This window comes from Lynx canadensis, chromosome D1 (assembly GCF_007474595.2).
Source record: "Lynx canadensis isolate LIC74 chromosome D1, mLynCan4.pri.v2, whole genome shotgun sequence".
NCBI classification, from domain to species: Eukaryota; Metazoa; Chordata; class Mammalia; order Carnivora; family Felidae; genus Lynx; species Lynx canadensis.
This window is the reverse complement of record NC_044312.2, coordinates 49159861-49176078: the sequence shown is the minus strand read 5'-3', so window position 1 is coordinate 49176078 and position 16218 is coordinate 49159861. Positions and strand designations below refer to the sequence as shown.

At 38.8% G+C, this 16218-nt stretch overlaps 1 protein-coding gene across 2 annotated transcripts in view; it reads right to left on the bottom strand.

The window, feature by feature from the left end:
• Positions 1-16218, bottom strand: part of DLG2 (discs large MAGUK scaffold protein 2) — a 780826-nt gene that overhangs the window by 48633 nt on the left and 715975 nt on the right. For both annotated transcript variants that reach the window (XM_032595102.1, XM_032595101.1), the window contains one exon: positions 9242-9317. In XM_032595102.1, coding sequence (XP_032450993.1) covers positions 9242-9317 — 76 coding nt within the window. The remainder of the gene's footprint in view (positions 1-9241; positions 9318-16218) is intronic.

Genomic DNA, 16218 nt, shown 5'->3' with positions numbered 1-16218 from the left:
AATTCTGTGTCTCCCTCTCTCTCTGCCCCTCCCCCATTCATGCTCTGTCTCTCTCCCCAAAATGAGTAAATGTTAAAAAAATATTAAAAAAATATTTGGTTGATCCTTCAAGGCTCTTTTTGGACATTATCTCTCCTAGGAACTTTCCTATGAACTCTAAGAGACGTTTAAGTATTCCAGGTCTGAGTTCAAATAGTATCTTGGCCTCACTTCTCACTTAGCACTTATACCATATTCTATTCATTATTGGTTAACATGTTTTTCTCTGGGGAATATTTTATGGTTCCTAAAGGCTGGAACCATGTGTTACTTATGGTATACTTCCACTGCCTAATCACTACCTGGGACATAGTATGGCCTCAACAAATGTCTGGGGGAGCCTGGGTGGCTCAGTCAGTTAAGCTTTTGACTTTGGCTCAAGTCATAATCTCACAGTTTGTGAGTTCAAGCCCTGTCCTGTCAGGCTCTGTGCTGACAGCTCAGAGCCTGGAGCCTGCTTCAGATTCTGTTTCTTCTCTCTGACCTTTCCCTGCTCACACTCTGCATCTGTCTCTCTCTCAAAAATAAGTAAACATTTAAAAAAATGTCTGCAAAAAAACTGAAAACTGAAGATATTAGACAGGAGGGGAGCAGGATGAGCAAGTGAATTTATTATGTTTCACTTTACCATTCCTAAGATTAATACAATGAAAACTTTAGCTTAATTAGGCAATGAAAATAATATTGGATTTCAAAGGTATTTTAAAGATTTTACTTTTGTATTATTTTTCTCCTGGGTTTGAGGTTGACCACACACGTTCAAGTGTCAACATATACAAAATAATAAAAGTATCTTAAAAACAATTAAACTAGAGAAGGGAGAAGAATGCACAAACTAAAACATATCGTAAAAGTAAATATGTGTATCTGTGTAGTGAGCAGATTTTGTCAGTTATAAATTATACTAAATTTAGTATATAAGCTTGCAGATTAACTTGATCATTTCAACAGCAGTACTTTTTAGACCTAGGAAAGAGATGTCTAACAAGAGTAAGTACACATAGAAATACATAAAGAACATGATTTATTCTCCATTTCATTCCACAGATGAGCAATTTCCTTATCAGTAACTTGACTAATAAATACCGTATGGGGAATAAGTGAAATAGGGTATATTTATTCATGATGTTAACTGAATTCAACTGGCTTTCCAGGTTCAGATAGGGACCCTCCTAACGTGTATTAGAGAAGGGAATTCAATTGTAGGCCCCCCTGCAAACCACCTTCAGAGAAGCCACAAGCATTTCTTTATCAAAGACTGATCTGTGTGCTGCTCATATGGTTCTCAGTGGATATGGGAGCTCAAAGTTTGGACAAATGTGATAATCACATAAAAAAATGGGGGTGCTGAGTGGCTCAGTCAGTTGAGTGTCTGACTTCAGCTCAGGTCATGGTCTCACGGTTGGTGAGTTTGAGCCCCACATCAGTCTCTCTGCTGTCAGCACAGAGTCTGCTTCAGATCCTCTGTCCCTCCCCTACTTGTGCTCTCTCTGTCTCTCAAAAATGAATAAACATTAAAAAAACTGGAAAAAAAAAGAGTTAGCAGTTCTCCCCAGGATGGGCTGATGACACTTAAGAATTCTCTGGACATAGCCGTTTCTTTGTTCTTTATGTAAAAATGCTAGTCTTTAAAACCATATTACCTACAGTAAGGGGAAAGAATCAGGGGAGAAAGATTCGAGCCAGAAGACCAATAAAGAACCTGTTAGATGTTCTTGAGTATGGAAATGAAAATAAAAAACCCGAGGAGGAGCCTTTTCTGGGTGGATGAACTTTGAGGAGAATGTTGCTTTCCTGATGCCCCATGGAGTGGGACAGTATGGTGCCCCTTTCACCCTACCTTAATCTTCAGGTTACTCTTGGACATTCAAGCTCTTCATGGGGCTCTATGAAGTCCATGAAGGGGACTAGCTCTTAATATTAAGGAGCTTTCTTTTGAAGGCAGTAATGATTTTTTCCCTTAAAACTCAGAAGTCACTTTGCAGCTGTTACAAAAGCAATCTTTATAACTTATCCTGGTGAAGCAAACACAATTCCTATTTGCTGACAAAACACTGACTGTCAAGTCACTTTTTTGATAAATGATACAATGGCAGGCTCTGCTACTAACTCTCTGTGTGTCCTAGAGAAATGATTCTCAGTGTCTTCATCTGTAAATGACATAGTAGGAATCAATGGCCATATGGAAACTTCCAAGAATGTATGAAGTAGAACTGAGATTTCTCAATGTCAGCTCCAGTTAGACTCAGAGAGACTGCCAAGATCCTATCATCATAGTTGTATCTCTGCCCTATCCCCTCTCTCACAGTTAACATCCCCTCCTAAAGGGAGCTTGAGGGTTTGGAAAAGGAAACAGAATAACATTAGGAACCATTAGGTCAGATGTCCAAGGACAACAGTTCTCTCTGATCTCTTTAGCAATAGTTGCCTATTTTTCTGTTCTTTTGCCATTAAGTTCAGATTTTCAGAATCTCACACCCAGGATACTGGAGTAGCTTTCTCAGACATCTCCTCCTGTAGGTCTTTCTCCCCTCCAATTTGTCTTTCTCACGGTTACCAGATTGGTCTCCTGGAAAACCGCTTGAGATCATTCACTTACTTTTCCTCTAAGAAGAGAGGATTGAGCAGTCAGAATGTGTCTGGTAGACACCTTGCTAGGTGTTAGGGGCACAAAGATGAGTAAGTTTGGACCTTTGCCAGGGAGTGAGTGATATTTGGGCAACAATACAAGTACATTCAGGGTGCAAGCCCAGTGGGAATCACTAGGTTGGGTTTGATTACAACCATTAAAATTCTTCTGTCTACAGGATAAAGTACAAGCCTTCTGGAAAATTTAAGGCACCAGAACCTTTGGGAGTTTAGCTTTCCACTTCTGAGTCCTGTTATTCCCCTTCATAAACTATTACTCGCAATGAAGATAAATAATGTTTTACTTCCTATGTATCCTGTATCCTATTCCTACCTCACTGTTTGCTCCCTTGCAAATTTTACTAATCCTTGAAAGTCTCCCAGGCTCCCCTCCTTCCCCTCATCCCCTGCCTCTATTCAAATTCTTTCAGCTCCAAATCAGAATCTCCATCTCCTCTGAACTTCAGAGAATGCTTCCAGTCCCTCTTTGATGTCAACAATTTCCTCCTTGTGGGAACTCATTCTCTCCCCCAGTATCCCTGCTTCTTCAGGGCAGTGACTATGTCTTATGTGGCTAGGTCCACAATGCCTAGCAAGCTGCTTGTACTGGCATCTAATAAAGGTTTTACATGTCTTTATGCCAAGACGTGTCCTTCTGACAGGCCACGATGGAGGAAATGTGAAACCCCAAGCGAACCTCAGAGAAGTTCTCATCCAGAAAGATGTACATCATCAAGGAAACCAGCTTCCCCCTTTCAGGCTTCAAGCTTAAGCCCAAGTTAATTTTTGACAAGGCTAAATCCATTTGAATATACTTCTTCATTTTTCTTAAGATGTACAGAGTCATGTGGTTTTAATAGGAAGAGGGCATGCTATAGTAAAGAGATTATGGGTGTTGGAATTAGCCAGACATGGGTTCAGATTTTTTTGCTTCCCTAGGTTTTAGTTTCCTTAAATCTGTGAAGAGGGAACAAATGATTTCCTTTCACATTTTGTTGTGGCACTTAAGAGATGTATGTGAGTTGTTTACAATTCCTACTACTACAATTCCTACTACAATTCGAATAATATCTATTATTTCTATTTTGTACCAGCTTGTAGGACTAGTTATTTACTTAACAAACTCCCTTGCTTTAGAAAATGATTTAAAGTGCAGAGGGGGCACTTACATGTTGCACGTGGCTGGCATTTAGTAAGGCTGCTGATACTCTTATACTTTTCCAGACATATATTTTCCTTTCTTAAATTATAGGACTTTTTCAATAAAAGTAATTTTAAAAATAAAACAAATTAAAAAAATTCAGCATAAATCACTAAATACTCATTAATTTTTCAATGGACAACAGCTTGATTGTGAAGACTTTACAGTTTCCTAAATGTATCAATAAGCAACAGAGTGGCTGATTATGAAATTGATGAAAAAAGTTAACAGAACAATGAAAGAAATTAAGGGAGTGATCAAGTTTTCACCAGAGGCTAGTTTGAGTGGAGACTCATTAGGAATTTAACTGATTTCTCAGGGAAGCTTGCCTACAATGAGATCTCAGAAACTGAGGTGGTTCTCAGGAAGACCCATCCTAACAGATGGCCACTGTGAGCTTAGGGGTCTGGGTAGGCTGGAATTATGTGGGTTACTGACACAGTTGTCCACTTGTCTTTGCATATGTAGACACAGACTTTGTGGAGCCACATGGAGTATACAGAAAGCCTGGGCACTTCATTTGTAGCAAAAGAGCACTTTCAAATGGAGAGCCTTGGATTTCCTCATGGATACTCTGAAAATTTAATGAGCTTCAAAGCTCAAACCAGGCTTTCCACACACACTGCTTGACCTTCCAGATCTTCATTGTCAGCCCCATTTGCTGCAACTACCACTACACTATCCACACCATTCATTTGGTGTCCCCAATCTGCTTGGCCTGACTCCAGCATGCCTACAGTTTCCCCTTTTAAGTTCATGCTGGATCCTGTATGTGGCACACTCTTATTTGAACTTCAAGATCTTGTTTGAGTATCACCTTCTCTCAAAAGACTTCTCTCTTACCCAAGGCATGATTACTAACTTTCCTTCTTCTGTCTTCTACCAGAACAAAGTATAGTGTGAAGAAATGTGCATTCTTCTGTCAAAATGATCCGACACTTGCACCTACTAGCTGTGTGAATATAGGTTAATCAGTTAATCTTCTTGAAGCTCAGTCTCCCGATATTTAAAATAAAGATGGTTAATTCTTGGGGTGCCTGGGTGACTCAGTCTGTTGGGCATCCGACTTCGGTTCAGGTCATGATCTCACAGCTCATGGGTTTGAGTCCCACGTCAGGCTCTGTGCTGACAGCTCAGAACCTGGAGCCTGCTTCAGATTCTGTGTCTCCCTCTCTCTCTGCCCCTCTCCTACTTGCTCTCTCTCTCTCTCTCTCAAAAATAAATAAAAACATTAAAAAACGAATTACTTTTCCACATTTATGAGTATCATCGGTGATACTGTATTGCCAGACCTGCTTAGATTTCTCTTTGAGAGCTCCTTGAGATGAGAGACCTTGCCTTTTTGTTATTTTGCTTTCCTATAAGGCTCCTAGCACAATGCCTGGTTTTGCAGCACTCAATATTTATTAATCAATGGATAGTTCTGGAAAAATAGCTCAAGTGCTGATATGTCAATTAAAGCCTAAGTTCTTCTATGAAGTGCTCTCTGGCCGTTCCCACACTCATTAATTTGAATTCTCATAGCTCTTGTACATACTACTAAATACGGCTCTTGTTACAACCTGCTTCATACATACTAATGGATTTTAAGCCACTGCAGGGCAGTAAGCATGGCTTTCACTTTCAACTCCTATTTCACAATGCTGTGTAAATGCCAGCTAATGCAAAGATTATTTAAAATATCCCATTGTCTTTCTCATTCCAAGTAGTTTTCTTCCTCAATTTGTGTTGAATTTACCCCTAGATCCCAGACTGGGGCCTTGGTAACAGTAACTACTTTCTGTAGTCCGCGCCCTTGGCTCAAGGTGCGTGACTTCTCCTGACCTAGCTTCTCAGCTCTCCCCACAGTTGGTCTTTCCTTTCTTAAGCACACTTTCTCTTAATCATCCTTTACTTTCTACTTGTGAGCAAGAATCTTCTCATTGATGTATTGTTCTCATGGGGATTTGGAAAACTTTGATTTTTTGTTTCTTATTTCATAGGCTCATGGAGAATTACTACTGTAAGGCTCCTTAAAAATAATTGAACCCAGGGACCTCAAATAGAGAATAATTCTCAACATTGTGTGAGATATCCATAGTCAATTAATGCCCCCCCTTTTCTTTTTCTGCTGAGGTCATACATGGTCTCAGAGTCATTTTTAATAATATTCCCGGTAAAGACTATCAGTTTACCAGAAACTATCAATCCATCATTATGATCCATCCATTGGAAGTGAAACTTGCCTGACATACTTGATGTTGTTCAAAGCTGTTATTTTGCTAGTGAGGCCCAAAGAGCAGTGGTGACTTAGTCATGAACTAAAACCAGAACCCAAGTTACCTGGCCCTCATGATTGCCCATCCAGGGTTTCCCTTTCCACATAACTAGTCCTCATTCAATAGTCATTCAAGTCTGAGAATTTGTTTTCTATTTTTTGGCACATACCTAATAATATTTTAACAGTATGATTAAAAAGCTCAATACTCATGTCTATGTCTTATCAAAAAGACAGCTGGGCTCTCATAGATGTTATAAACTCTTGAGGAGAAGGAACTTTGATAGGCTTGTGTCTTTCACACATTCAACTACATAAATGAAACAAATAGGAGCTCTATCCTTAAATTCTCCCTAAGAATCAATGAAAAATCCTGCTCCCTTCTTTATAAACAGTATTTATTTGAAAGGATTCCATGTATGATGACACATACCTTTTTAAAAAGAGGTACACCTTATGTTTAAATAAATTCCCATTTCACCCAAATGTTTTAGGGGAAAGTAAATTGTTATGTCAATAACTAGGCTGCTCTGTGATCTTCTACTTAAAAATTCAAGGGACAGTGTTGTGGTTTGGTGCTCAAAAGTCCTAAGAAATGATAGCTTTTCTTCTTTTTTGTTTTTCATGGTGACATCTATTGGCCATAATTTGTGGTTCTGTGTGATGCTGACAAGCCAGAATTATTAGGACAGAAAGGTAAAGGAAAGGAGATGAAAAAGAGCACAGGAAGAAAAAAAGGACAGGTAGGGGGCAGTATTTTATAATACAGCAACGTGATACTGGTTTTAGCACTTAAAAATAGATTTTAAAAGCTGTACAAGCCACAGCTGACATCATACTTAATGGTGAAAGGTTGAATGCCTTTCCCTTAAGGTCAGGAACAGGGCAAGGATGACTGCCCTTGCCACTTCTATCCAACATTGATCTGGAGGTTCTACCAGGGCAATCAGGCATGACAAAGAAATAAAAGTCATCCAGGGTGAAAAGAAAGAAGTAAAATTCTATTTTTACACATGACATGATCTTATACATAGAAAATGCTAAGGAACCCACCAGAAAAACTGTTAGAACTAATAAATGGGTTCAGCAAGGTAGGAGGATATAACATTGATATATAAAATAATTATATTTCTATATACTTGAAATGAACAAAACAAACAATGAAAATGAGAAGATAATTCACATGTTAAAAAGAAATTGGAACCCTACCTCATATCATATACAAAAGCTAACTCAAAATGGATCAAACACCTAAATATAAGAGCTAAAACTATGAAATTTTTAGAAGAATATATGGATGTAAATCTTCATGACATTGGATTAAGTAATGATTTCTTAAATATGACATCAAAAACATAAGTAACAGGGGCTCCTGGGTGGCTTAGTAAGTTGAGTGTCTGGGTTTGAGCCCTGAATCAGGCTCTGTGCTGTCAGTGCAGAGCCTGCTTTGAACCCTCTCTCCTCTTCTCTCTCTGACCCTTCTCTGCTCATGTGTGCACTATCTCTCAAAAATAAAAGCATTAAAAAAACCCACAAGTAACAAAAGACAACATCGATAAATTGGACTTCATCAAAATTAAGAAGTTTTGTGCATCAAAGGACACTAGCAAGAGCATGAAAGGACAATCTACAGACTGGAAGAAAATAAGTGGAAAGCATACAGTTGATAAGAGATTGATATCCAGAATATATAAAAAACTTCTGTACAACTCAACAACAACAAAATCCAATTTAAAAATGGGAAAGGATCTGAAAAGACATTTCTACAAAGAAGATACAGAAATGGCTGACCAGCTCATGAGAAGATGCTCAACACCAATAGTAATTAGGGAAATGCAAATTGAAACCACAATGAGATATGACTTCAGACAGAATAAGCAGAAAGACATATAATAACAAGTGTTGGTGAGAATGTGGAGACATTAGAACCCTCTTACAATGATGATGGGAATGCAAACAGGTACAACCACCTTGGAAAACAGTCTGGAAATTCCTCAAAATGTTAAACATAGAGTTATCACATGACCCAGAAATTCTCCTCTTAGGTATACACACAATGGAAATAAGAATACATGTCCACACAAAAATTTATACACAAATGTTCATTGCAGCATTATCCATACTAGCGGAAAGTGGAAAGAACCCAGATGTCCATCAACTAATGAATGGATAAATTAAATGAGATATATCATTACAATGGGATATTGTTTGGCAACGAAAAGAAATAAAGTACTTATACATGCTACAATATAGATGCACGAGAACATAATGTGAAGTGAAAGAAGCAGTCACAAAAGACCACATGGTGTATAATTCCATTTATGTAAAATATCCAGAATAGGCAAACTATAGACAAAATAGTTTGGTAGTTGCCTTGGGCTGGGTAGGGTGGAGGTGGGGTGAGGCTGGGGGCAATGGGAAGTGACTGCTACAGGATACCTATATGGGGTGATCAAATGTTCTCAAAGTGACTGTAGTGATGATTTCATAACTAAATATACTAAAAAAAAAAAACTTTGGATGGTATACCTTAAATTAGTGAATTGTATGGTAGGGGAATTTTATCATCAAAGCTGTTATTAAAAAAGATACATGTGTGTATAATACTTTAATTTTGAAGATTAAATTTCCCCTGTTAATTCTCTTCTATGTCTGTCACAACAATCCACGTATTCACTTAGATGATCTATCCACATATTTCCATGACCACTGTCTTAGCTTTGTCGTATGTAACAGACTAGACATACTGGTGATGAGCAGGTAGGTGTTTTTTGTGAAACCCATCCTTTTAGAACATTTAATTTAAATGAAAAAAAATAAAGAAATGATAACACTAAACTACCTTTTTTCTCCTTCATTGTAATCATTACATCACCTTCATGAACACATCATTTCTGTGGACCACTAGCAGCTTTATCCCTAGTATTGAATATATTTACCATAAATCTACTTCCTGAGGGAATACACTATTGCTTTCAGTAGTACATTTATAACAGTACTCTACTACAGTACTCTGGTAGCTCCATAATCTCTTTGCTACTGAAAGTCTAAATGTTAATTATAATTAAACCCATGGCAACGGAGAGAACTTAATGTTTCAATTATTTTGTACTTACCCCTTTTGAATCAATCACTCCGGGTTTCGCATTAAACTTCACTGTCTTCAACCGGGCACGCTCCTTTCTTTCCACCCTAAAGAAAATTGAAAATAAAGAGTCTATCACGTGGCAAGGCATTTATGATTAAGTTCCTTATTAAATGAAGAATATCTCTTCTTATCCTAAAGCTCAAATGAAATGTATTCTAAAATATTTCTGTTCCTTTGTTTGGTATAAAAAGTCTTGGTATAATGTCTCTAAGCAGCTAACACATCTCTTGAAACTTTTGTGTTACATGTGCTGAGAGTCATAGTGATTGGGGAGGGGGGACAAAGGGAGAAAAACTAATATTTATTACTTAAATGGCTGAATAAATCAACCAAATATCTATTATAATAAATCACAATCCATAGAGATGGACATGTAAAGTGGAGCCTAAATAAACTTTTCTCTTCTCTGTTCCCCTCCGCAGGCCTTGTCTCTCCTACTCTTTTCTTCTCATTTCCTTTTTCTTCCCTTCCCTTTAGGAATGAACACTAGGGGATTTACCTTCACCTTAAAACCAAACATGTTATAGATAATCTTGAATTTTTCCTTTTCCCCAGTGCCATTTTCCTGTCATCTCTGCACATTTCATCATTGTACCTGCCACTTCATTCATTCATCAAATACTCATTGAGTGCCTATCCATGCATCAAGCAAGGAGCTGGGGAACAAAGGAAAAAAAAAACATCAAAAAGCATGGCTGTAATAAACACACAGGACTGTGCTTCTGGTAGGCACAGAGACATAAAGACAGACTGATAATACTGCACTGTAAGACTGTTGACAGCAGTGGGGCTTGGGGGAGCATCTATCTCACTGGAGGGTGAGAAGGTGGGGTAGAAAGCATTGAGGTGGGCTTCTTGGAGGAGGTGTCAATTTGAAGGATGTCAAACTTGAAGGATGAGAAAGAGCTTGTCAGTAGGAAAAGTTTGGGGAGAATTTCCCAGACAGGAGGAACAACACATAGCATGACCTGAGGGTCTAAAAAAGCTAAAGACTTTGGGGAAGGTTCTGATACAGGCTATATACAGGTTGGGATATGAGACAGTAAGACAGTGAAGCCTCCTTATACAAGATAACCATCTACACTGAGGACTGGGGCTTTAACATTTTTTCAAGTTTATTTATTTATTTTGAGAGAGAAAGCATGAGTGGGTGAAGGACAGAGAGAGGGGGAGAGAGAGAATCCCAAGCAGTCTCTGAGCTGTCAGCACAGAGCCTGATGAGAGGCTCTAACTCACAAATCATGAGATCATGATCTGGGCCAAAACCAGGAGTTGGCAGCTTAACTGTCTGAGCCACCTGGGCGACCCGACTTGGGCTTTTTCCTTGGGGAATCCTCAGGAGTTATTAGAAGATACAATGTGGAGAAGTGATAGAACAGATTAACATTTTAAATAAATAACCCAGGTGGTGGAGGAAGATAGACTGGAAGAGGGAAGGGACTGTGGGAAGCAGGAAGTCCATTTAGAAGCTTTTGGCATTATCCAGGCAAGAAACAATGAGGTGGAAGAGAGGGAAGGGTTTGAGAAATAGTAGTAAAGTAAAATTGGTAAGACTTGTGCCTATTTGAAGGATGGGGTGGAAAAAAGAGGAAAAGAGAAGCTAAGTACTTCCTTGATTTTTTGTTTTTTTGAGCCTCTCCAGTCAGACATGAGTACTCCTTCCTTTAAGATACAACAGTACTTATTTGTATCTTCATGTTGGTATTGTCTCTTGTTCCCTTGTGTTTATTTTCACAGTGTACATACAAAGCTGCATGCTCCTTGAGGGCAAGTCCACATTCTCACTCTACAGCATATTGTAGTAAGACCTCAGTAAACAGCTGTTAACTAAAATAATATGCGGTGCATTGTTTTAACTGGATTTTTTATTTAAATATGGCTGGCTCTAATTTCAAAAATGGGGAAAGAAAAGAGAGAGAGAAGAAAAACCCTGAATCTACAGAAATGAATGGTTTATGAAATCTAAATTATTCGTAGATCAATAATTAACAACATATTGCTTTTTAACTGAGAGCTCTTTTGTGTTTCCAGCTGAAACACAGTGCAGATCAGGGTTTCTATAGTTACAGGGCAGAGTTTCAGAATATATTTCAGTGTGAGAGGAGAATATTTGAGTGGAAACAGCTGAACAAAAAATTTCATATCTAACCTCAGATATTAAAGCAATATGTTTCACTGAGAGTTTCTATTTGCACCCAACAGACAACAGTTGGGAAGAGTACAAGGAAGACTTTGGATAAGGTAAGCTGCCAAGTGGAAAGATGTTCACTGAGAAAATGCCTGTTCTGAGCTACTTCAGCTTTTCTCAGTTTTAATCCAAGAGCAAATGTTAATTCATATTCATCTCTTCGAATCCTTCTAAAACTGTTGTTACAGCCCTGACTTTATCCTGGCTTCTTTGCATTAACCAGGCTGATTATGGAAAACACTAGTACATTAGATGATGCCAAAATGACACACAGAGGATACATGGTTTTGATCAGGCTATGCAAAAAATTCTGTCCAGACCCACAGAACTCACAGGGCTCCAAACATATATTAGGCTGAATTTGGGATTCTATGAACTATTTGGATAGACTATTCTAATTTTTACCCTCTGGATTCCAAGCTCAACCTTTTTTTTTAGATTTCTTAAGAAATGTCTCCATTAGGCCATCTTTAGTGGTTCATCCCTTAAATGGGTTGCAAAGAATGTTATGTCAGATGGACACACACACACACACACACACACACACACACACACCCCTGTTATTTGCTATGGTTTATGATTAATCTTCAAAGAGGCCATAGAAAAAAGTAAAAAACAATTTTTAAAGGTGGCAGGGTTTTGGCTCACTCATGGAAGTGAGGAAGTCGGAAAGTTTTGCTTTCTCTTGGGATTGAAAATTTCATTAGTCATGATAATGAGAATAATATAAGTGGTGGCTGAAGCTTTAACACATAATTATTAGCAAAAAGATTCCTTTACATTTATATCCTCTCATTTGGTTCCCATGATAATCAAGTGATGTAGGTATTACTGACCCCATTTTATGGCTGGGAAAGCTGACACTTGAAGCTTGCCAAGTTTAGAAAGTGGCAGGAATAAGGGCCTGAGCACACAGCTGCTAAAAGCTAACTTGACTGCCTCTCCACATCTACTTAGTTTGAGAAACAGCATTCAAGGATCTTCCACGGCTTTCTCCACAATGGGAATTCTCAACACAAATGAGATTTTGGATGGGTCATACATGGTTTTAAGGTCAATACAGTTCTTCGGAAGTTTTCATTAAGTTTTTCACAAATGATAACCAACCCCCTCCCTTGAATCCCCATATCCCAAATGTCCTGAATTAAATAAACCATAACTGAATGCAAGTGTATAATCATTGAGCTAACACCATACCATAAAAGGCTGGGCTTAAAGTTTAGAATAAATTTTAACACAGAAATTTAGGTTAGCTAAATGACTATGTACAGCATTATAAATATTGAATTACATGATAAATATTGAATTAGTTTCTCTCCTTTGCAGTCTTTCTGCATTCACTGCAGGCCCATCATTGTCTTACTTTCCCTTCACAGAGGGCCATGTTGATTACCTCTTTCAGTGGTAGCAGTGACTGTGGCTTATGTTTTCTCCTAGCTACCACAGGCCCTTCCTCTCTTCTAGTGCTTCTTGAGATGCAAGAGGATACTTTATCGCTCAAATGAGAGGTAGGGCTGGGAAATAGGGTTCTGTATAATGCTGTGTTCTTTCAGGCACTAAAAGCTCAAAATATGAAGAAAGGAAAACACCTATCATTTGAGTATGCACAAAGTATTCAATGTTGTACTTGGCCTATATTATCTATAACTGTACAATGATCCAGGGTCTAAGAAGGAGCTGGGCATAGAGTAGGTGCTTAATAAATCTTTGTTGAATGAATGAATGAATGAATGAATGAATGAAAGCATGAATAAACCCTCAAGGAGCATTCTTGACTTGGATGTGAAAACTAAGGCTCAAGAGTCAGGTGACTTGCCTACACAAATGGTGTTTTTCATAAAAAGTTATTTACCATTGCATGACTTTTTCACTTGGCAAGAGTCCTTATAAAAGTTTAGCATTACCTTCCTTAATTGTGTTACTAAGTAAGATTCCTTTGGTAGATATACATGATATTAAAGTCCTCAGATCTTTACCTAAGGAAATGGTGGACCACTTGTAGAGAAAGACTGAATTGAAATGAGAAGTACTACCTTACTTTTCTCACACTCAAGAGGCAAGCAATTAATTAGATTGTTTAAGCAGAAATAATCCTCTCCACCCTAGTCTGGTCACTGACCAAAATCCTGAAAATATAAACTGGATGGCAAAGTCTGAACAATCAATTCTGACAGCTAGCTTCTCCAGGGAGTTCCGAATAGTCATGCTTCAATGAGCCCAACTGTCTCCCTCTGCCCTCTCACCCATTCCCCATCTGGCATTTTCACGTTCTGGCCAAACACATAATGAGGTCAGGCTTGGAGCCCTGGATGGTGGGAACATCACTTGGTGCTGGGTGTTCCTGTGCTGTGCTCTACAAGGATGGAAATGTCACCCACGTTACTGGCCACAGGCTCACTGTGAAAGCTAGGTGCCTAAACCTTAAGGCAATGCTAGCGACACGCTTGTTATCTGAGAACCCAGGTGGTCATCACTGAGGGGCAATGACTAAAGACTGGGATTAGCAGACTGTAGAAAAGCATCCTATCTTGGCGACTCACAAACTACCTAATCTCAGAAAGCAGTGATTCTATGCTAAGAGTCCAGGTTTTAAAGTCACACAAACCTGGTTTTGAACACTGCATTTGCCACTTACTCTCTGTGTGACTTGGGCAGGTCATTCAGCTTCTTAGGATCTCAGGATTCATGCTGGTAAACTTAGAGTATTGACACAGACTTCAGAAAATTACGGTGAACATTAAATGAGGTAATATGAGAGAATTGGTTAGCACCGTGTCTGATACATATTAAGACCTCCTAATTGACAATTCTAATATACCCTTGGTGTAGTGGAAAGGCGTGTGGTCTTGTTTTCAGAGAGACGTGGGTTCAGCCAGTGGCTGGTTGTGCATCCTTGGGCAAGTTACCTGACTTCTCGGACCCTTGGTTTCCTTACGAGGCTTTTGTGAAGATGAAATGAAATGATGTATTTGAAAGCACCTGGCACAATACATGGCTGGTGCTATCATCCAATGGAATGCATCTCTCTGTCTGGTGTCCTTTCACATCCCTTTGCCCCTGCTATGGACTGAGTGTGTTTGCCCAAAATTCATATGTTGAAGCCCTGATGCCTAGTGTGATGGTATTTGGACGTGGGGCCTTTGCGAGATAATTAGGTGGGAAGGATGGAGCCCTCATGAATGGGGTTAGTGCCGGTATAAGTAGAAACATGAGAAATGATCTCTCTGTTAGCCATGTGAGGGTACAGCAAAACGACCATCTGTACCCAAGGAAGAGGGCCCTCACCAGGAACCCAAACAGCCAGTGCCTTAAATTTGGACTCTCCAGCCTTCAGAACTGTGAGAAATAAATGTCTTATTGTTTAAACCTTCCAGTCTATGATATTTTGTTATGGCGGCCCAAGCTGACTAGGACAAGTACCTTTAGTTACAAATAGCCCTCATTAACCTAATCACACTGTAGCTAGGCACTCTGTGTTGTCCCACAAATGTTGGGCTCCAGAGACAGTGACCTAATGACAGCGCTTGGCACACAGACACTGCTCAAACAATGTTTGCTGAATTAAATTTTGTCGAGTTTTATTTTTGTAACTTTGGGAGGAAGGATTACATATAAGTTAAAAGTATCAATTCTGTAGCCTGGATTCAAATCCTGGTTCTGCCACTTACTAGTTGGACAATTTCAGGCAAGTTAATTAACTTCTTTATGCCTCAACCTCCTGGTTTGTAAAATGGGCACAATCGTAATATAACATCTCTCGTAGGGTTATGATGAGGTTTAAATAAGTTCATTGTAAAGGGTTTAGAACAGTGCCTAGCATGCTCTTGGAGTATTTTGTTAAATAAAATTTCTTTATCATCTTCAAAAAAAAGGAGGAGGAAGGCAATAATTATCATACTCTCCATCTTGGTGTAATTGGGATGATTAAATGGAATCATCAATAGAGAAACATATTTGTAAAGGGTGAAGTCATGCCCTGATGTCACCCATTAAGAGATTTTCCCAGACGAGCTCTACTAGTTGAATTATACTCAGAAAAGGGACTATAAAGGAATTAAAGACTGAAAAATGAACCCCAATCTAATAGTAAATCATATTTGAGCAGCTCCCACTTATTCTGAGCTGTTGTTGTAAGATGCTGAATGTAGTGTGAAATGAGAAAGCCTCATTTAAAAGTAAAATATTAAAGAATAGGCCTAGGACAGGCTCATGACAGATTGTGTGTGTGTGTGTGTGTGTGTGTGTGTGTGTGTGTGTGTGTGTTTTATTTTAGAGGGAGAGAGAGAGAGAGAGCAAGCAGGGGAGAAGGAGAGAGAAAGAGAGAGAGAGAGAGAGAAAGAATGAATCCCAAGCAGGTTCCAGAGCCTGACATGGGCCTTGAACCCATGGCCCTGGGATCATGACCTGAGCTGAAATCAAGAGTTGATGTTCAACTGACTGAACCACCCAGGTGCCCCTCATGATAGATTTTAAAGTCCATGCATAAGAACTCTTTGTGAGGTAGGATTATAAGTGATTTTTACTTCTTTTTTATACTTTTCAAAAATTTCCAATTTTTCTACAATGAAATGTGCTACTTTTATAAACACATAAAACAATGATGATAACATTTTTTAAAAAGATTTAAAATCCTAAGGAGAAAGTTGACAGAAACTCATTTATAGCCATAAGCACACCCACACGTACACACACATGCACACACATGTACACACATACGGAGGGGGAAGCTACGCAGCATTCATGAGATAGAATGCAAA